We start from the raw sequence: 23,215 nt of genomic DNA on the forward strand, positions 1-23,215 counted from the left end.
ACTAAAAACATGCATCATTCCTACCATCAATACAGTCTTGGAGGAATCCCCAGGGTATCGGAGACTGAAGACAATCAAAGATCCCAAAAAGCAAAAAAATGTAATGGTGGCAATATTTCTTATATCTAGGAAAGACTCCACAAGTGGAATAGTTCCCATTGTCCAATCACAGCATAGCTCTGAGGGATTTAGAAGAAGCCAAGCATTTACAGGGAGGAGGTAGTTGAAAGTCAGCTGCCTTGCAGGAAATGGACTTACAGCAGCTGGGTTATCAAACCTAAGTAAGAAGAGAAGAAAAAGAAAAGGACCTTTTAGTTGAAAAAAAGTTACAGCTTAGATTCCGCACTGCAATGCGGTCAGTCACTTTGCACCACACCACAGCCAGATGCTGGACCTAAACCATTGCTTATGTAGGGGAGTCCTGCAGCAGGATAAAGATGGATTAGGAACTCCCAAGCCATCTTATCTTTGTTGCATTTATAATGTGTATGGCTAGGGAAAGGAGAATTGGCTGGGGCTTCCGTAATCACTTGCCATATCAGCTCCTTAGGACCACTGGCAGATGGCACAAGTTAGAGTAGGCCAGAGGCTGCTCTAAGTTTCTTCAGAGGACTGGGATGCTACACAACTAGCTTAGCACACAGACTTCTTTTAAAACCCTTGTTGTGAGCAGTCTTTGGCCATAATTAAGTATTTAGGCCTAATTTCCCAGGGGAAATGCTAGTAGACTACATTTACATATCACTCACAAGAATGACACAAAATTCCAAATTTATGAATTGTAAGAGCAATGAAATTAATAGTAAAGGGTATGCGTCTTCCAAAGACTGGCCACAATAAAGAACTAATATCTTGAAGAATGGAATCTACATAAATGAGAGACACGTATCTCAGGTTTCACTAAACAGCATTGTCTTTCATTATTTTACTCCATTATTTTCTTTTGACTGCAGCAGTACATGTAGTTTTGAACTATATTCCTATTCAAACTGAAATGTTAGTACATAGACGAACAGTTTACAAGAGAAAAACTCAAGTTTGCAGTCTAAAATACAGGCAAATTAGTGTAAAATAAAAAAGCAGAGGCTGATATGTTTGAAGCAGTGATAGCTGGCTGTGTGGTAGCCTAGATTTATAAATATGTACTTACACATTATAATATATCTAGACTAAAACACAACCAGCTAACACTGCTTCAAATGTGTTAGCTTGCATCCTAATAGGGCTTTTCAGTCGCATTATGATAACGCACCCTTTTTGTCCATCAAGATGGAACCAATGTGCTTAACTTTGAACATGTGAGTAATCCTATTGAGGTTAAAGTTAAGCATATGGGCTAAGCACTTGGAGGATCGGGTCTGATCTGATATACAAAGATGCAGCCTAAACAGTGAAAATTAGATTTTAAATATTTTAGCTTTAATCATTTAATTTATTCAGATTACTTCATATTGAGTTCTCAAATGAAATCACAGCTTCCATTACCTTATGCTTTTAATAAACGGCATTACTAAAAATAGTTTCTCATCTAAACATGAAATAATTTCTCTTTTTCTAGCTATTTTAGATGATACAGGAGGCTCCATACATTCCAACTATTGATGCTTGATAATCAGAAATGCAGCTGAAGAATGGTATTAGAATTGAAGGACTGCAGTTTTACTTACTGTAAACACTAAATTATTTGTGTGTGAGGTTTATTATACATGTTGCTACTATATACAGTGAAAATACTTCATTAATGAAGGCTTTCACCTTCTGCCTACAAGTCTGAATACACTAGTGCCCAAATGTTCTTACCATTCAATGAGTGCTCACTGGCTATTGCTATTATACTGGTGCTTAACAACTGCAGTTATTGCTGTAACATAATAGGTTGATTTAATACATATAAATATAAGACTGTATGGAATCCTAAGATAATATTAAAGTAAGTTAAATCTAAAGTATTTTCTAGCCATTTTTAATTGTGATTTAATGAGGCCAGTTTGATTTATTACTATCTTTTACAACTAACTTTCCTATTAAATTAATTTTTGTTTTTTACCTGGTAAACACTGGAAGCTGAGACTGAATGACCTGGACTCTGACTACAACAAGGAGCAGTGTACTGAACATCAGAACAATAAGCTTTAACAGTGTTTGGAGCATAGAATAAGAAATACTGCATTTCCCTCGGAGAATCTGCATGGCAGCATCCAACAGCATAGGCAAAGTATACTAGAAAACAGAACATGATTTATGTTATCAGACAGTGCAGTCTTGTTTAATCACCATTCACTATACTTTACCAATATGAACTTTATTCTAGTGGGACTGTCAGTGCCTGCTAAAGTTAAGGTTGCCTATCTGGGTCCAGTAACTAACAGCTTCTTAAAGCTTTAATATTTTTAACAAAAGCATCCAAGTGTTTCTCACATGGTTTGTCTCTGCCCAAAGTAATTTTTTTTTGTTTTAAATAAATGAGAGCAAAAATATTTCACATGTTTTAGTATACAAAACTGTGTAAGGGAGAAACATTTTCCTCCATTATGAAAAAAGTCTTGCATGTTTTTTGAACAGCACTAAAGCCAAACAGCTTGTAATATGACACAGAACTAGCCCTCATACAGGCTAACTTAACTAAGCCTCACCGAGGCTAACAACCAACTGTACTGAAGATGCATGGAACAGGACATTCCACAGGTGTCCAGTCAGTTTCAGATTATGGAGTTAAAAAAAACAACAACACACTTACTAGTTTTTGTCAGGACAGAAAAGCTTTTAAATTCTAAAGGAATGAAATTCCTTTGTTTTCTCTTAAAAAAAATAATCAATCCCCAAAGTCAAAAAAATACCAAAGTTAAGGTATCATATGCAACCTTAAATCTGCATGGCATATATATGTATGAAGACAGCCATATTGCATGATCAACCATTTTCAAACACAATTTTTATGACAATTGTAGATATATCTTATTTTTTTGTTTTTACATTAACACTATTTTCACTGTCATAATGGTCCCATATATTTATTGAAAAACTTTTTAAATAAGGAGTTTACCTCTCTTTACGGAATTTATTTTATTAATTTTACCAGCAGCTATGCACTATGACTATACATTTTCTTTTCAAACAGCAGCTAGCTTTCTTTAGCTGCAATTCAAGGGCTTACGCAATTAACTATTGTGACAAAGTTCCTCCTCTGCCTTGGTGGGTCCTGCACTTACTGGCTGATTTGCTCGCCTCAGAGATTCACGGCAGCTCTCAGTTTGGCCACTTTTGCTAGTGGCTCAAACCTGCTGTTCACTCAGCTAACCTCATCACCGGGCAGCATGTGGAAAGGGAGGAGAACAATCCCCGAAGTCTCTGCTGACCCACCTAGTGGGTGAGGGGACAGGCCAGGGACCGTCCCCTCTGGTGGGACCCACAGTCTAGGTCACCTCCTCTTTTATCCAATAGAGAGTTGGCGGGATGGGGGAACCCGGGTCTGCCCTCTACTCTGGATTCCAACCCAGAGCACTATGGATCGCAGCTGTCTACAGTGTTTCCTGTAACAGCTACAACTCCCTGGGCTACTTCCCCATGGCCTCTTCCGAACACCTTCTTTATCCTCACCACAGGACCTTCCTCCTGATGATGCTAATATTCCTTAGTCCTCCAACAGTGTGCCTTCTCAGTCTCAAATCCTTGTGCGCCTTTTGCTCCCAGCTCCTCACACGCACCTCACTAAGTTAAGAACTGAAGTGAGGTCCTTTTTAAACCAGATGCCCTGATTAGCCTGCCTGTCCTAATTGATTCTAGCAGCTTCTTAACTGGCTCCAGGTGTCCTAATTAGCCTGCCTACCATAATTGGTTCCAGCAACTTCCTGATTGTTCTGGAACAGCCCATTATCTTACTCAGGGAAAAGGGACCTGCTTAATCTGGGGCTAATGTATCTACCTTTGCTCACCCTTCTGTAGCCATCTGGCCTGACCCTATCACACTATACAACTTAGCAATGTATTCAGATGGCCCACATATGTCAAATTCTCACTAATATACTGTTCCATAAACAGATACAAAGTAAACTGTTTATTGTATATTTTTCATATAAATAATTTCAATAAACTCAGGCATAAAACAGTACGCTCTAAGATGCTTCATCATCAAGATTATAGAAAAAAATTAGTATATTCAATTTTATTATTTAAAAGAACTAGACTATTATAGTTATAGTCTGGATCATAACTAGATTATTTTCAGAATAGCAGCCGTGTTAGTGTGTATTCGCGAAAAGAAAATGAGTACTTGTTGCACCTTAGAGACTAGCAAATTTATTAGAGCATAGACTATTGTAACGCATATGTGCAAGTGAACAGAATTAAGGCTCTGTGAGCATTCCCTTAGTTTGAGTGTAAGATTTTTGTACTGGGTTTCAATAAAAACTTTTATAGACTGTGAAAAAAATATACTGCTTCTTTAAGGGACAGTCGTGGACTGCTTGGTATATAATTAAGAAGGCCCTGCCCCTACGGCTAGGCTGTTTAAACAGGAACAGAAAACTGAATACGACAGAGGGCAGTAGAAGCCAGGCTGAGTTCAGTTTCTCTCTCAGGATCTAGGAGATCAGCCCAACCAAACTCAGAGTCTTTTTTTTGTGGATTTTAATATAGGGAGCTAGCTCTGAACCAGGCCTTGAGGTGATGACCTTATGAACTGTGTGATGTAATTGCTTCTGTCCTCACACCTTATTAAAAGGGGACGTGCTGTTTTGTTATGGTGTTTGCTTCTCCTGACCGTGGGCTATTAAAGTGAATCTATTGCTGGGGAAATTAAGCTGGAGCACATCTGCAGTGCCACACTGGGCTCCAACAGGGCATATGAGGATGACCCATGACTTTGCAATGACAAAATAATGAAAATACAGTAGATTCTGCTTATTAACAACCCCTTGGTTGCCAGCAAAAAGTTGCAATTATCTAGCAGTTACCAATAAATGAAGGCAGGTTTGTGGAGATCTGCCCAGTAATGAAGCACTGCAAGGTGCCTTCCCTGGCTGCAGCCCTGCAAACCTGTCTGGGGGCAAGGCAGCAGCAGGAAGGGGGTCTGCAGCCTGGCACTTTCCATAAGGAGGGGAGGCTATGGGCCAGCTAGTGCAGGATAGCAGTGGGGAGAGGTACCGTACAGCTCTGAGCCTCAAGTGCCCTGTAAAAACCCTGGCATCCAAGCTGCAGGCCCACCTTCCCTGTCCCGCCTTGTCCACTGCCTCCTCACCCAGTCAGCAACCCCAGGACTCTGGCAGGCTTCTGCTTTGGGCAGGGATGTGGGTGCCCCAGCCTATTACCTCTTGTGTGATCCCTGCAGGCAAGCAAGTTTGCAGGGCTGCAGCCAAGGAAGGAAGTGCTAGGATGTGCTTTCCCTGGCTGCAATCCCACAAACCTGCCTGCAGGCAGGGCCCTTCTTTCAAAAAGAGTTTTCAAAAAGTATGCCATTGCCAATATCTGAATCCCATTAACTTATATTAACATTAAAGTCAATGGCATGGGATGGGTTCCTGGAAAAATGCCATCAAAGAAGAAGAAGTTGTTAATATCAGGGTAGCTATTAAGTGTAATCCACTGTATAAAGAAATACTACTGAATTTTAGAAATTCCAGACCAAAATTTCAAAGTCAGGGACAAGTCAAAAGACACATGAATAAACTGCACGTACAAAATGCACATGCAAATTTTTGCAGGCACAAAGTTGAAAACGTAGCCTTGAATGCATGCGAGTGACAATTTATTTTTATTTTGGCTAATATTGTTGCAGTTTTGGCACAACTTCTAAAAATAAAATTTCTTAAAATGCGTAATTATATATATTTAAACTATACAAAATATACTACTGAAAGGTATGTTAAGAAAAACACATTTTAATTGCTAGGAATATCACCCTCTCTTGACAAAGGAAAGTTAATAAATTATGGACATGTCAAATTTTAACTCTCAAAGGGTAAAATGAAACCTTTACAGAATGATGAGATTTCACAAAAATCTAAATGCTAATTGATTCAAATGTGATACTCCAGAACACTTGGCAGTTCATTAACGTCCGATGGAAAAGTCTCTATAGAAAGCACCTTCTCTAATTTCATGTAAAGAAATTAAAAGGAAAATTAATTTTTGTGCGCCCTACACTTTAACCACATTATATACATAATTCTGGCCTTTGCAAGCATCAGTCTGTACTCAAATTAAAGCGATGTCAAATTTTAATTTATTTTCATTTTTGCTAATATCTTTGTCTGCTAACACAGGTTCTTTTGTATTTACATGATACAGTAAGGGGGTATATATGAATTTTTTTCCAGTTCACAAAAATACAGTTTGCTTCAGCAGACAAAATACTCAGCACACAAGTATGTGATGGTTATTTAAAACTCTATTACAAAAATACTGCAGATCTGCTTGACAAAGGAAATAGTTAAAATGGAAATTTTTACAACAATAACTTACACCTTGAGCTATAAATACTTCATAGACACAGCATATCCCCACCACTGTTATTCCTTGTTCTTTGCACAACGTTGCAACGGCTACTAGACACACTGTCACTGCAATTGGAGTCCACACTGCAACGTAAAAAAGACAGACATTATAAAAACACGCTATTTTACAGGACAGCCATGTGAACAACATAATTTGACTAATTAAAGTTAACTATCTACACTTTTCACTTGCCAGTATTTCAACAAGGTCCCTATTAGGTTGCAGTTTACCTACACATTTACCACGTATTCTGTCTTTGCCTCATTTTACATTAAGTACCTTATCAGTTTGTCATCTCTTTGAAGCTGAAATGTGTGATAAAGGAAAGAGGTGTGAAGACTTATATAAATATTCCAAATAGGAAAAAGAAAATAATTTTTACCAGCTTTTCAAAATTTCTTTTCGTATCTGTATATCTAAGCCAATGGTTTTCAAACTTGTGATCTGTGAACCCCCTTGCCTAAGATGTCCAAAAGGGTCTGCACCTCCATTTGAAATTTTTTAGGGCACCGCAAATGAAAAAAGGTTGAAAAATCACTGCTCTAAGAAATATTTTCATAAATTTCCAAGTGTTGCAGCAGAAAGAACAGGGGACTGATTCTTAACTCCTAAGTTCTACTTCCAAATCTGTTACTGACTTCAAAGAGTCAATTAGCCTATATACTCCAGTACACTCTCCTCTATAAAAATGAATATAATAGTAACCCTTTTTACTAGAGAGTTGTATGGTTTAGTTAATGATTGTAAAGCACTCAGAAGTCCTTAGATGAAAGGTACTTTATAGTACAAAGTATTATTTACGTTATTACCAAGGAACCATCAGTCTGAATTAAGGATAACTTATTTTAAGGCTAACTGGTTAACTGGAATATTTATGTTTATATTTTACTACCTGAAACCAATATAGTAAAATAAAATAAAATAAAAATAAAAAAAAGTTGTGTTAGATATTTACCTATGGTATTGTCTGGCCCTTTAGATTTGGTGTATGACAAAAAAGCAGCTAGAAAAAATATAGATGATAAAAGCTCTGCTCTGCCAACCACTCCAGTTACCTGATGGGGGCAAAAAAGTTAACACTGTTAACCTCTGAACAGAATTAGGTCTTGAAAATTGCTCATATTACAGAAATTAGAAGCCAGTGACAGAACTAAACAAGAAAAAAAAATTAATAGGACCTGAATCTTCCTTATATATGTAAGTGCAACTCCTGTTGAATTCACTAAGAACTGCACCCATATATCTGAGATCAGACTGCAGCTTAACTACTTAAGTACTTAACTACTTTACTACTACTACTCAGAACCACCATTTCTGATAATTACATATACAGTCCTCAAGTGCCCTCATGTGGCAAATGTCTGGAATTACTCATGTACCAATGTATTGAATTACTTCAATATTTACCATGAATAACCCTTGCAAAAAATATATAATACGATTTTAGTGGGAGTTCATTCTGCCGCATAAGGGTAGTATGACCCTTACTATAAAATTACAGTACCAATAAATTTAGCGTATAACTTTAAAACAAGAAGGTACAGACATCTCCTCTGTACACTGCAGAAGGGTATGTAAATAGGCAAGTTAAAGGAACAATGTATCACATGAGCAATGAAATAAACTGATAAAATGAGAGTGACTTGGTCAAGTCATGAACCACTAATAGAAGCTATTAGCTAAACATAACAAACAAGTAGCTGCTTCTGTAAAGATGAAAGGTAAGTCAATCCTTACATTAATTAATAAAAGGATGGAGAAAAGAAAATGAACTACTTACCGGTAATTCTTTTTCTCAAAGATATATCTCTCTGAATTGCCACTCTTGGGTTTGTGCTTGTGTGATGAAGGGGGAATTTTTCTTAACATTCTGTATGCATTTTGTGTGTGCCTCAGTTTCCCTTAAGTGCTAAATGGTTAACTAGGCGGTGATAAAAGGTGGTTTATTCTTTGTAGCAATCCAGGTGGGATTGACACCTGGCTGTCTGGGGTCCCATCCCCAAAAGATAATGGCCCAGATATTGGCCTAGCAACGAAAGATCCGAGATTGTTGATCCCCTCTCTGCAGGAAGCCAGTCAGTTCTGGCCAGTGGGAGAACAAAGAGCTAAGGAGGATAACCCGGTTACCTGTTTTTGTCTGGGAATGAGAACAAAGAACCGAGGAGGTGCCCTTGAGTATAGTGTGGACTACTGGAAGCAGGAGACACGCTTCTGGACTGGGGCAAGGAGGCGGCTCTGGAGGGTCAGGACTGAGCCAGACAGACTGTGTTGTAATTTTCTAACTTTCTACGATGTGTATCAGACATCTAATAAACATTTCTGCTTTGACAATGCTGTCTGAGAGTCATTCCAGTCTAAGGAAGTTGGGGGATACATTGCTCCCTTTCAGTGTGCAGAAGGCTCCAGGATTTGATCCCAGGAGGTGATGAAGCTAAGGGGCTTACCCAAGTGAAAGTGTGATCCTATAGGGGGTTAACATTCTAAATGAGTCCTCTCAGGGACTGTTCCAGAGCCGTGCGAGAACACTGGACCTGTGGATCCATGACAGCTTGGAAGCACAAGACCGGAAAAGAGCTCCCAGGTCTTTACATTTTTGGAAGTTTGAGATACTTAAAAAGATCATATGTTTTCAAAGGAAAGTATGTTAACTCAAATAAAAAACAATTAAAATAAGGTAAAATATTCTAAATATTTTTCATCAAATTCTGAGGGGGAAAGTTGAGTGGTGATGCAGAGATCTTGAGAACAAGAATTATAAATGGGTATTATTTTCCCCAAACATATGCTTCCCACTCTTGGGCACTAAAGCTAAAGATACATCTCTAAAATAAGAAAGATTAGCAAGAGAAAAATCAAATCTAACCATGCCTTAAAAGGTGAAAAACAGGAATAGTTTCTCTTTTTGGTGTATATGAAAGATAACTCCTTTACAATGCAAAAAGTTGTGGAGGACTAAGATATAGTCAGAAAATTTTCAAAAGTGGGCAATTTAAAGAGAATTCCTGACATAAATACAATTCTTCGGATTAGGAGTGTCTGGGGAACAGGTCTGTGAACAATGTCAGCCTGGATGGAAACCCAATCTATGCAAAGATGCACTTGGAAATATGTACAGAAAATACCATGTAGCTGCTTTACAAATCTCGGGGATAGAAACAGATCTTATGCTAGCTAACCACAGTTGCTCTGTTCCAAAAAGAATTAAGTTGTGACATTACCAAGCTACCAACCTGGCTGGCTGAAGCAGTAAAAATACAATCAAAAAGACCTGTAGACAATGTATTCTTGGCAATAATGAAGTTTATTGTTTTGGTGTCAAACAAGACAGATTGAGAGTCTGAGAGATACTCAATCTATGTCAGAACTAGAAGTAGTCCAATGATGGACTATGAATGTGGCAGGGGAAATACTTCCATAATGATTAAAAGAAGATATGATGGAGATATAAGAAAATAATGTACGGTATAAAGTGACTCCACTGGATACACCAAATTAGAGAACAATGGAGCAACCAATAAAATCGAAAGCAATCATTCAAATCTGAAACGAGGAAATAGTTTTTATAAAATGCATAAATAACCTGCAAAACTCCCTGCCACAAGATATCCCAGAAACCAAGAGATCAGTAAGAGGCAAAAAGAGGATAATAAATTGATTCTGATAACATCCACAGATTACATGAGAGGACACAAACAACAAGGAGGTATAAATCCTTAAGTTTCCAGGCATAACCAACCTCAGTCTGAGGTTAGAAAGAATATCCTGTATGGCCAGGGAATACCCTGTCTATTCTGGAAATTCTTGCATCTTTCTCAAGTTTCCAGTACTGGTCACTGTCAAAGACAGAACACTGGACTAGATGGACCACAAATCTAATCTAGTACAACAATCACTATGTTCTTAAGGGCTTTACTGTATGTTCCAAATATAAAACAGATGATATTTTCACATCAAACTTGTGGAAAAAGGCCTTATTCTGATGGCTGTACAGTAATGAAAAAAGGTTGGCAGGATGACTGGTGTAATTGGAGTGGAACTCCATTACCACTTTCAGAAGGGACTTAAAGTGTAACCACAGCAATACCTAATCCTCGTAGAATTTAGTGTAAAATGAATTATTAGGTAGAGCCAGAAGTTCACTCATTATGTGAGCTAAGTTAACTGCCTCCAGGAAAAGCTTCCACAACTTTATTTAAAAATAAAAAAACAAAAAAACAGGATCTGGATCATCCTTGACTTTTGTGCTATGATTGACAGTTATTTCAAATTGTGTTAAATTATTAGTTTTGCAATGCAGCTACTTGTCCACTATGAATTGGATTGAGATCACAAAAGTAATTTAACGCTAAACAGAAAATTGTGGCTTTACTGAATTGGGACGGATTCAAACTGTGGAACTTTTTTTGCACAATAGCAAAAGCCTTATCAAATCCTCACTGTTAAAATGCGTTTAACTTTATGATAGCTTTTCTTACACCTCAGCCGTATAAATACTCTTAGAAGCTACAATATACTAACACACACACCATATACACATATGAAATTAAATTGAGCCAAACATTTTAATAAATGAATGAAAAACGCCCTTCTTAGGTTTACCTACCGCTTCAGTGTGTATTGGATGCACTGCAAATAGCAAGGATGCAATTACACTGCTCCTGTTGTCCAGAAAAAGCTTACAGACCTTGAGGAAGACTATGCAAACCACCGCATGAAAAACCAGATTTAGGAGGTGATAAGAAACGGCATTCAACTCACTGAACAGGTAGTTTAAACGAAATGTGAGGACAGTAAGAGGTCGATATGACTTATGACTCCTCTCCTACAGGGAAATAAATAAACCATAATAATCATCAGCTTACACTTATACAGGGCCTTTAACCCCAAGGCAATTTAAACTATACACAAGTATTTTTTCCACTACTGCAGTGGAAAACACCAGTTGGTTAACAGTGCATAGCAGCACTACACAGCAGTTAAGAGCAGAAAGTAGAGACTGACATCCAATTAAAATTCCAGGGAGAATTAAGGAGGACAGGAAAAATGATAAGATAGGAAAAATGTAAAAAGAGTTAATTGTGACCATTTCCCCAGCTTCCAAATGAGTTTTGTATGTTTTTCAAGTATACTGTCTGATCCACTACTGGTAGCTGGTGCTCTATTAGATAAAGCACTAATAAAAATGGCCAAAAATATAAAAATAAAATGCAACTATTTTTAATACATGTATTAGTTTGATATATGAGCAAAGTTTGTATCTATCCAGATTCTTATTTGGCCCTCATGAGCACACTTCTGAATTATATAATGTGTACTCAAAGCTAGTTTAATCAGAAAAATGAAAATAAAATGTGTATTATATTACACATTATCATCCATACTATTTATACCATTCCAGTCTGGCATGTCTTAAAAATACAATTTTTTTTAAATAAGAAGTATTTGAAATTAAACAAATAGAATAGTTTCGCAAAGATTATTAATCTGTTTAATTGATAACTAAATCTTATAATTTAGATATTCTGAACATAAAGTTTGGAGAGAACTCTCTCTAGATTACTGGGAGTTAGATAATTTTCTTCAGATATGAAATGAGTTTGTGCATTAACATAAGACTGTGAAGTCACAATAAGTAGGATATTAATATAATTTTTCCTTGAAAGGGTACCTCAATTGCTATTAATTTAGGCACCAGAAATTATAAATACATCGACAGTATTATATCCCAACACTGCCAGCTAGTAAGAAAGTCCCAAATCCTCTCTCATGGCTATATAGTCAGAGGACCATTTCTTAAAACGATAAAATATCACAGCCATAAAAAGATATTTTAAAATATATGGAAGTGTTTCCAAACTACTTTTATGGCATTTTATTTTAGTGATACTAAATCTTAGAAAGTTATTAAACTGAGAAAAATAAATTAATATTCATCAAGAAATACATGGATTGTACTGACATTTCTTAAATTGTTGGGTGATCTGTAAAACATAAATATAGGGAAACTAAACAATATAGGTAAACATTTGATGTATCTGAAATTTTGTTTTACTTCAGGGTACAGTCATTATGAACTGTAAAATAGTGAGGTTGTATCAGAGGTAATTAAACCAATAATGAGAGTAGATTTGTTTACTAGTGAAGCACATTCCTAATGGCTGAAGTGTTGTAATAGTTCTTTGGGTTTCTTTCAAACTGAAAAAAATTCAATATTCAACTTTTAGGTTTACATTACAATTCAATAGAGCTTGGCAGTTTTGTATATGTGAGACCATTTACTTTTCAGCAGTTGGATTTTAGCTGTAAATAAAATATGCATGTATATATTCAATCTCTGTATTTCTACTAAGGTCTCAGAATGTCTAATATCTGACCTGAGGATATAACAGAGGCTTACCTAGGTACTTATATGCCCCCCCAACCCCACCTGCCCCTTGTAGTAGCCGAGTGCCTCCAAAACATTAATGAATTTCTTATGTAAGATAGGGAAATATTTGGAAGTGAGGCACAGATGGTGAAATGCTGGCCCCAATGAAGTCAAAAGGAATTTTGTCAGGATTTCACCTAGGGAGATGAAGCAATTTGCCCAAAGTAAAGCTTATAGCAGAGCTGAGAACTCCTCTCTCCCAAGTACCAGGCAACTGCATGAACTACGAGACCATCTTTTCTTCCAGTTTCTATAGAATAGTCTACTATCAGGGTTTTTTGTTGTTATCGTTTTTAATTTTTCGGTAGTTCTCAGATACTACAAGTTCTAATATAAAAAATAACACGGGATGGACAAAAGCATGGTATGTGATACAGGACTAGTTTATATTTTGTAGCAATAGGCTGTTGATTAACCAAACAAGTTTATAAAACACATAAATCAGGAACACAGGTTAGAAATGGGTATTATTTACCAACTATCAAACAAACTATTCTGTAAAAATGAAATGATAAAGGAGAACATAAGAAGTGGAACTTCGAAGAACTTACAGTATTTCTGAGACTAAATACATCTTATGGCCAATTTACCTCAGACATAGGAGTCCCCCAGAAGTCATTCTGAAACAGATTTTTTAAAGGAGTAGAAGGATGCAAGTCTTTATTGTCCAGAATTGCTGAAACATCATCAAAAACGAAGCCACAGAAGAGACTGTTCCAGTAACAGGCTGCCACCACACCTATTATTAGTGATATTTCCTTCAGGTTAACATCAGCCATCTTCTCCGCAAGCTTTCATGGATTAAAACTGGAAAAATGGACAGTTCCACGAACACAGATTTTATTGATTTCAATTTTAGTTTATTTCAACTTCAGTTATTGAACATAGATTTAGAACAATCCATATTAGAAAGGTATAAGCACTAAAAAACTAAATTCATTCAAAGCTAAATTTTTACACGAGGTCACAGTAATAAATTTAAGCTTAAAACTGAGGTTTTCAAAAACAAAATTTTACAAAACCTAACATTAAGAATAATGTTGTGACTAAACATTCTCCCCTTAACGAAGGCTTACATCCAAACAAACCTCTCTCCTGCTGTGTTTCATTTACTTATTTCAATTTATTAAAAAAAACAAAACAAAACAAAACAAAAACCCTCAGAAGTGGCCATCACATACCATAAGCCTTGCTGCCAGAGACACTTGTAGTCAGAGCACTGCCCTATGAATGGTATAGGTTAGGGCTATCAATTAATCACTGCTAATGCATTCAAATAATATGGAGTTACCCCAATAGTAAAATAAATAAAATTTAAAAAAAATCATGATTAATCGCAGTATTAATTGCACTGTTAAACAGTAAGAGACTACCAATTTAAATTTATTATAACTATTTTAGACGTTTTTCTAATATATTGGTTTTAATTACAACAGAATGCAAAGTGTACAGTGCTCATTTTATATTATTTTTTATTACAAATATTTGCACAGTAAAAAAAAACAAAATAAATAGTACTCTTCAATTCACCTCAAACAGTCCTCCTACTTCTTGTTCAGCCAATTGCTCAGACAATCAAGTTTGTTTACATTTCTGGGAGATAATGCTGCCTGTTTTTTTATTTACATCACCTGAAAGTGAGAACAGGTATTCGCATGGCACTGTTGTAGCCAGCATTGCAAGGTATTTATGTGCCAGATATGCTAAACATTCATATGCCACTTCATGCTTTGACTTGTTTTACACGGTTTTGTTTTCGAGTGCAGTTATGTAAAAAATATATAATAATTTGACATTTGTAAGTTGAACTTTCATAATAAAGAGAATGCATTACAGTACCTGTATGAGGTGAACTGAAAAATACTATTTATTTATCTTGTTTACAGTGCAAATATTTGTAATTTAAAAATAGTAATATAAAGTGAGCACTGTATACTTTGTACTGTGTTCAAAATGTAAAAAACATCCAAAATATATATAATAAATTTAAATTGGTATTCTATTATTGTTTAACAGTGTGATTCAAACTGATTAATCAGGATTTTTTTATCTCATGATTAATTGAGATCTTTTAATTATTTGACAGCTCTAGTATAAACAGAACCGTAAAACTCCAGTGCTCTCAGATCCTAATCACAAATAAGAGGACACTTGCAGCATAGAGTTACCCTAAATGGCACAGACTGTACTGTTAATATTTCTGCAGAATTTTAAAACTGCATTTTTAATATAATTTTTTTGTGGTAAACAGATACTAAAAAGAAAACTAAATCAGATAAACCCAACCTTCTGGAAAATACAGAAAACATTCTATATAAAACTTAAGTGCTTCAGTTAAGTACCTTAGATGCTCAACAGCAAGAAAGTAATGATTTGTAATGATAAGAAGTTTAACTTACTGTTGAAGTGGACGCTTTGTTTATCTGCCTTCTCAGTAGAAAGTTCATGAAGTGAACTTAATATTTTTTCTAATTATGCAAACTATGTTGGTGTTACTCCTGATCACACTTACTGTATGCTTATGGGAATTTTCTATAAAGATGAAAAATTATATTCAGGGAAAATACTAAAACTGACTCCCCCCCTTTCATTTTCATCTTCCACAGTTGTCTGGTAAAGTCATCAAGCACTAGAAACAGTCATTAAATTGCTATGCAATAATCTAAGAATACCGTGAAGTAATTATTTTATTAACTTTGATGTGACCTGATCAGTGAGGTGAAGTTACTGCATACTGGGTTATAAGACTTTCCTGTATGAATGTATTGTTCTAATTAGCAGGGCAGTATAGGGAAGAACAAACAAGAGGGCAATTAGAGGGCAAAGTGACCCAGCTGTTCTGCCGAGGCTAGGATCTAACGGATCAAAGGGCAATAAACCATTTAAAAAGTGACCTGCTTGGGGCTGGTCTACACTGGCAATTTACAGCGCTGCAACTTTTTTGCCCAGGGGAGTGAAAACACCCCCCCCCCCCCAAGCGCTGTAAAGTGCCAGTGTAAAGCGGTAGCTACTCCTCTCTTGGAGGTGGTTTTTTTAGAGCGCAGCGCTTTAACGTTGCCAGTGAAGACGTGCCCTTATGGAAAGGGGTGTTTATCAAAGGACTAAGCAGATGAACCTGGAGAAAGAAATGGCTTGTGAATTAGGGAACAGACAATGGCAGCCAGACCCTAGGGGTCTTGGGGAATATATAGGAAGCTTAAACCTACCATAATCCCAATGTGGAACATGGTGTGACCCTATGAACACCTCAGTGCCAACTGGCAAAGGGTCCACTGTTCTCTAGCAGCAATTCCTTTCAGGCCTGATAAACTCATTACACCTAACATTGTTTTCATAGTATTTATAAAAAAAAGGTCATGTGTGGTCTCTAATAAAAGCTCATGTTGTACTGGTCCTCATAATCATTTCAAGATACATGTTCAATTGATATTTAAGGAGCTGTTTATACGTACTGAAAATGTGTGTTAGAGCCTGTATCCCCGACAGGGTTGACAAATAGGTTTTGGCCAGACAAGGGATGTATATTCACTCATCTGCCTTGGTTCACATGGAAAATAAATGTTATCAGCCAACACAATGGAAGACTCTCTCTCTCTCCCCCTCACTAGACGAAGAGGAGAAGACAAAAGCAAGGAGGCATAACAAGGTGACTCTCAAGCCACAGAACTCCAAGCAAGTGTCACAGATGGTTAGACACCTGGTAAACTAGACATGTGCATAGTCCGTTTTAGTGTTTTAATATCTGAGTTCTCTTAAAAGCTTTTTTCCTAAATAAATAATACTTTGTTTTAAGGAGGTTGTTTGGTCACTGGTTACCCCTGACCATTACTCCTGGAAGGAGCAAAGCTTCAGGTACTGAAGATAAGTCAGGTGTGATCAAATAATTATGCAAAAAGAAAAGGAGTACTTGTGGCACCTTAGAGACTAACAAATTTATTTGAGCATAAGCTTTTGTGAGCTACAGCTCACTTCATCGGATGCATTCAGTGGAAAATACAATAGGGAGATTTATATACACAGAGAACATGATTTGGTCTGGTCTGAGAGCAAGAGAATTCCATGATTCCACTGCTAGATAGAGGTGATGGCTGGGGGCCCAGGGCCTAAAGGGGCATGCATTTGAAGAGACCATGAGATACAAGATGTGCTATTAGCCCGGTAGCTTTGAGAAGAATCAGTCAGAAGAAACTGAAATCAAGAAAGTGAGAGTTGGAAGGGGTTTTCTTTACAAATAACACAGAAGACTTTTTCAGTACTCCAAGTGTAGAGTAATAGAGCAATTCAAACATCGCAGGGATCCTTTCCTCAAATTTAAAAATACCTTCATAATTAAAAAAAGAGTAAGTCACTGAATTTTAAAAAATAAATGTCAAATATAATTGAACATCACTTACAGAAAGTTCTTTTAAGGAGAAGTTAAGGCTGGTGCAGAAGAGGGGTCTTCTGCCAAGAAAAGACTGTTATTGTCAGGGTTGTGAGGAACATGAACCATAAGCTTCAAAAACCAAAAAAAACCCAGGAAATTCACAGCTAAGGAGTTGGTTCACATACAACATTAACTCTGCCAGCCAACTGCCCCCTACAGAATCCCTCAGGAAGGCCATAGCACCTTACCCATACTTAAGCTTCTCTGTCTATTATGACCTCTGCCAAATCAGCCGCAAGTAATTTTTTAAATCAACAGTGCTCTACTGAGCACAGTGAGGTCAGCATGAGTGCATGAATGAGAGTGATCTGGAGTTGTGTTGGACAAGGAGGGAATGGCTTTTTTTTTTATTATTAAAAGAAATGCACAAAGTACTGCTATGTCCTACTTCCTACTGTCATCCTAATGGGAGTAGAGTTAGAGTTGCACTTTGTGTGAAACAGCAACTGACCAAATCAATTCCCAGTTTGACTTTTTTTTCCTTGTAATACATTTCAGCAATACTTAGGAAAACCTTAACTAAGCATTGTATAGTTTTCTAACATAAGTTTGATGTTTGACACCCCACATTCCAGAAGGCATATTTTTTATTACAAAAAGGCTTTGTTTTGTGCAAGAATCTAAAAGGTTTTTTTAAGTGAATTCCCTATTATTTAAAAATAAGAAAAAACATCCTGCAAGTACATGAAGTGAACAATCTAAGCTGACTGGGGGTTCTGATATCTCTATCATCAGAATGGGTTCACTCTTTTGTTGCTGGGATATCAACTCTTCTCAGTCAACATTATACACTGCTGAGTTTGACTCAAGGGTCATCCTCAACACTAGTGAAACGGCCACTGCTAGACAGAGCTTACAAATAAAGGGTATCACTTAAAGAAAGAGCCCAACTATTTGCAATTTTAAAATGTTAACCAAGCTGTGACATTGTGTACCCCATGCAAAACCAAGTACCACATATATACTCCCCATCTCACTCTGTCTCCTTGAGCCTTACCCTCCTTCCCTTACACAGCAAAAATCCAAGGTGGCCACCCCACTTACCCCAACCCAGTTCCAATCCTCCCAATGTTACTGGAACTCCTAATATACCTCTGAGTCCTGATCCTTCTTACCCTTCATTTATCCTTGCACAGCTGCTGGTTGTTTTGTATCTTTAATATTACCATAGTTATCGGCATATTACCTCTGTGAGGGAGGGAAATATCATGGTGTCCATTTTAGAGAAGGGAGAGTATGGCCAAATTTAAAGGTCACCTCTGAAAACCCTGATTTATGTGATTTGCCCACCATCACATAGGATGCCTGTTGCAGCGCACAGGAGAAAACTGATTTCTAAGCTCCAGTCCATCTCCTCAACTTCAGTATCATCCCTTTTCCCTGCAGTTCCTTCTCTCATTAACAATACAGAAATATCATTAAGTACAATTATTTGTTAGGCAAATGTGTGTGTGTGTCACAGATCTTTGTAAAGGCAATGTAATTAAGGGTATGTCTACACTGGAATAAAAGACCCACAGCACAGCTGTGGCTGGCCCAGGTCAGCTAACTCGGGCTTGCGGGGCTCCAGCTATAGGGGTAAAAACTACCGTGTTGACGTTCCCTAAGTGGATGAGTAGGTTCTGCTATCTGAAGAACCTGGATTATGTTTCTGGCTCTGTGAGAAGTTACCTTGTAAAACCTTTGTCAGACCAAAGTCATCTGACTTTTCTGGTGAATTAAGAAGAGCACGCGAAGATTTATAAAGTGAAAACTGGCTGCAACTTTACGTGGGCAAGACAGAAATTACAATATGCTGAATTATACTGACTCACCTCAGCATTAGGTACCTTTAAATCCACACCACAATCTTCTACCCCTGGAGCTAACACACCTTCTAAATACATTGCAAAACTTTTTGCAAGACATCATTAGAATGCTGGGAATCAGGATCCCCGGGTTCTATTCCTAATTCGGTAAAGGAACCGTAGTCTAGTGCCGGGGTTCTCAAACGTCATTGCTCCACGACCCCTTTCTGACAAGAAACATTTCTACAGGATCCCAGGAAGGGGGGACCAAGGGGAGAAAGAGCACCAAAGCCACAATACCCCAGGCTGGGGAGGCCAAAGCAGAAGCCCTCGGGCTTGGGCCCCACACCCCAGAAAGTCTAAGCCAGCCCTGGTGATCCCATTAAAATGGGGTCATGACCCACACAGTTTGAGAATCGTTAGGGAAGCTGTTACTGACAGACTAAGTAAGCATTGAGATTTGATACAGTTATTTCAAAAGCCAGGGTGGCTGAATGCAGAAGACTTGAGTCTTATACCTTAAAAGACCCGGGGCCTATTCACTGCACGAGCCACAGAAAGCTGACACAATCTCATTTATCTTACTGGTAAGACAGGTGGGAATATGATAGTTGTCTATCCGAAGCAGAGAATATGGGGTATTAACCAATAATAAGAATCATGAGAAGCACAGAAATATTGCCAGTTAAAGAGGAGACTTTAATTCATGGCCTCCTGGCTCTCACCCAGGTTACTTTCCCCTAAACTAGTGGGTATTTTGTGTGCAAAGGATCTCAATTACCTCCATGTACAGTACTGGCATTTTATGATAGAACAACATTCTGGCATATTACTCTAGAAACAGAAATAAAGTTGAACAACATTTTTATTTATAAGGTTTCACACATTGTTTGTAGTGAATACCAGATCTCAGTGGGGCAAGCCAGTGATACAATTTCATGTGGTTGTTGCCCACAGACTCCCCCCCCCCACACCAACTAAAATGGTTAAAAAAATTGAATTTAGAAAAACAGGCCATAAGGGGAATAAGGAGTAGACTTTTGAGAGTAACCAGGAACCCCTAGACCAAGCAGCCCTAAATATAGAACCATAAACTCTAGCCTGAATTTGTATGTCAGTTTTCAAGATGATCTGACTACCTGTGTGGAGAAGTTAGAAAATTCATGTTTAGACAGAAATGCTGTTGTAACTCAAAGTATGATATAGCTATTCACTGTTTCATAATTAGCAATCCCATGGGAAGCAAGCTCTCTGCAACATCATTCCTACCATGGAATCTTGCAGGAAAAAAAGAATTGGGCTTATATTGATCAGACAGACCTCTCATTAATTGAGAGCCAGTTTTTTACAACTGGAAGTGGACTAAATATTCCTCTTCTACTAGTTGTGTAACATTTACTACTTTTTTCACACAATAACTATTTTACACATGTATATTATACACCTTTGGTTATTCCATAAGCAAATAGTAGAAGGGAAATACATTTAAATTGTGTAAGTGTTTAAGTCTTGTATAAAAATGTATTTTATATTATTCCCAGAATACTTTACTGTTCTAATAAATCTTTTCAAGTTCTGTGTAAAGATGGTAAAGTAATTCCAACACAGAAGAAGTGCATTAAGAACAGTTCATGGTCCAACACCACATGCACTTTTACATAGGTGAATTACAGTCCGATTCACTTAGCTTTTTTCCAAAACTGTGCAGGAACCTGACAAGAATAGGTTTCCATTAAAATTCCTCCGACCTGTAGCAAGTTTTTGTGCTACAGTTCTAACTCCTGAAAAATATTACATATAATTTACATCTACTCAATATTTCTGAGGATTCAGATATATTCCAATTTTCTCTCTTTTTCTCTCTCTCTTTCTTTCAGAAGCTCTCAACTGAAGACATTAATAATAAACAGTTAAGGAGTACTTGTGGCACCTTAGAGACTAACAAATTTATTTGAGCATAAGCTTTCGTGAGCATCCGATGAAGTGAGCTGTAGCTCACGAAAACTTATGCTTAAACAAATTTGTTAGTCTCTAAGGTGCCACAAGTACTCCTTTTCTTAGTACATACAAAGAAGAATATGGAAAAACGAACAGCTACAGATCTACTTGCAAGAAAGAACACATGACAGGAACAAAAAGAAAAGGAGTACTTGTGGCACCTTAGAGACTAACAAATTTATTAGAGCATAAGCTTTCGTGAGCTACAGCTCACTTCATCGTAGCTCACGAAAGCTTATGCTCTAATAAATTTGTTAGTCTTTAAGGTGCCACAAGTACTGCTTTTCTTTTTGCGAATACAGACTAACACGGCTGCTACTCTGAAACATGGCAGGAACAGTAATGAGAAAAAAACAAGCTCAGCTTTGAGGGCTGTATGCTACTGGGTTTTTTGTTGTTGTTGAATCACAGAATATCAGGGTTGGAAGGGACCTCAGGAGGTCATCTAGTCCAAACCCCTGCTCAAAGCAAGGCCAATCCCCAACTAAATCATCCCAGCCAGGGCTTTGTCAAGCCTGACCTTAAAAACTTCTAAGGAAGGAGATTCCACCACCTCCCTAGATAACGCATTCCAGCGTTTCCCCACCCTCCTAGTGAAATAGTGTTTCCCGATATCCAACCTAAACCTCCCCCACTGCAGCTTGAGACCATTACTCCTCGTTCTGTCATCTGCTACCACTGAGAACAGTCTAGATCCATCCTCTTTGGAACCCCCTTTCAGGTAGTTGAAAGCAGCTATCAAATCCCCCCGTCATTCTTCTCTTCCACAGACTAAACAATCCCAGTTCCCAGAATATCCTCATATTTTCTATACCTTATTTGGATTGAGGTGGGGAGCCCCACTGTGCCAGGCACTGCACAAACTGGTCCCTGCCCCAAGGAGCCCCCAGTCACAGCACGCCAGCTATAGGCGGACAGTAGCACTGCAATGCAGCCCCTCCCGGGGGCAGAGCAGCGGAGAGAGGTCGTTAGGGGGCCGGGGCAAACCCCCGCTCTGCAGGCCGGGACGGGTGTACGGCTGAAGCAGGCCTGAAAGGACCCGCACCCGTGGTGCTCAGGGCCTCGCAGCCGACGCTGAGGCAAGAGTCAGAGAAGGGGCAGCTCTGAGGTTGGGCCCGCCCCGCTGCCCATCCCGAGGCGGCAAGGAGCGCGCCGGGGCCGGGACAGGGCAGCGGGAGCACGTCGCGGCTCGGGGGAGGGGAGTAGCCCCACCCCGGCGGAGGAGCGCGGGCGGCATCACCCACCCCGTCGTGTCCCCTCCGCCCCACTCGCCTCGGGGAGGGCTCAGCCCGGCCGCCCGCATCGCCCCACCCTTCCAGCGCTCCCCTACCTGGCGCCCTGGGGTAACGCTCTCTCCCTGCTGCAAATGCCCATAACTCGTTCCGCGGCTACCGAGCCCGTACTAGGGATGCCCGGGACGCTCCCGTCTGCGCTACGCAAGCGCAGAGCCACCGCCTGCCGGAAGGATGCCGGGAGCTGTCCCTGCAGACTACAGGCCCCAGCGTGCCGGCTGGCTTGAGGTAGCCTAGGGCACTGGGATCTATAGTCTCGGCGAGGCCGGAAGGCATGCTGGGAAATGTAGTCTTGGATTTAGGCTCGGCGGATTCCCCTGGCACAGCGCGATTTTAAGGGCCACTGAGAGCAGTCCTTGCCCTTTGCGGCGCGTTGCATCTCGGGAGTGGTAGTCTCCGCCGGGTCCGCTGTGCACGCTGGGGCTTGTAGGCCCGGGAGTTTTGGCGTCTACGTGTACCCGGGTCCTGCCCTGCGCGGGCTGAACACAGCCGCGGAGCGATGTTTGATGGTGTTGCCTAGCAGCAGCCGTTGCCTCCAGTAGCTTCCACGGAGACGGGTGAGGGCAGGAGGGCGCGGCGGCGGCGGTGCGGGAGGGAGGCCGCCGGTGGGCCGGGAGGGCAGTTGGGGTGGTAGCGGTGTCCCCAGTCTTCTCCCCACGTCCCGCCTCGACGGGGCCCAGGCTCGGGGCGCGTGATCCGGGCACTTGCGCGGGAGCCGCGCCGCAGCCTCCCGCCGGCAGCGCCTGGCGCGGCTGAGGAGCCTGGCTGTGGCCGGGGGGGGGGGGGGGGCAGA

General features: G+C 39.2%; 1 protein-coding gene across 3 annotated transcripts in view; it reads right to left on the bottom strand.

The window, feature by feature from the left end:
- TMTC3 (transmembrane O-mannosyltransferase targeting cadherins 3) overlaps positions 1-22,952 on the bottom strand; it is a 45,336-nt gene extending 22,384 nt beyond the window's left edge. Inside the window, exons 1-9 of one of the 3 annotated variants that reach the window (XM_038401693.2) lie at positions 22,461-22,726; positions 17,314-17,362; positions 15,319-15,451; positions 13,510-13,726; positions 11,096-11,314; positions 7,448-7,547; positions 6,460-6,575; positions 2,048-2,220; positions 25-277 (exon numbers count right to left, since the gene is read on the bottom strand). In XM_038401693.2, the coding sequence (XP_038257621.1) occupies positions 25-277; positions 2,048-2,220; positions 6,460-6,575; positions 7,448-7,547; positions 11,096-11,314; positions 13,510-13,698 (1,050 nt within the window). In that variant the 5' untranslated portion in view covers positions 13,699-13,726; positions 15,319-15,451; positions 17,314-17,362; positions 22,461-22,726. Of the gene's footprint in view, positions 1-24; positions 278-2,047; positions 2,221-6,459; positions 6,576-7,447; positions 7,548-11,095; positions 11,315-13,509; positions 13,727-15,318; positions 15,452-17,313; positions 17,363-22,460 lie in introns of all 3 variants that reach the window. The other 2 variants (XM_038401703.2, XM_038401683.2) reach the window with 2 other exon arrangements.
- Positions 22,953-23,215: the final 263 nt, after the last annotated feature.

The sequence above is a fragment of the Dermochelys coriacea genome, chromosome 1 (assembly GCF_009764565.3).
Source record: "Dermochelys coriacea isolate rDerCor1 chromosome 1, rDerCor1.pri.v4, whole genome shotgun sequence".
Classification (NCBI taxonomy): Eukaryota; Metazoa; Chordata; order Testudines; family Dermochelyidae; genus Dermochelys; species Dermochelys coriacea.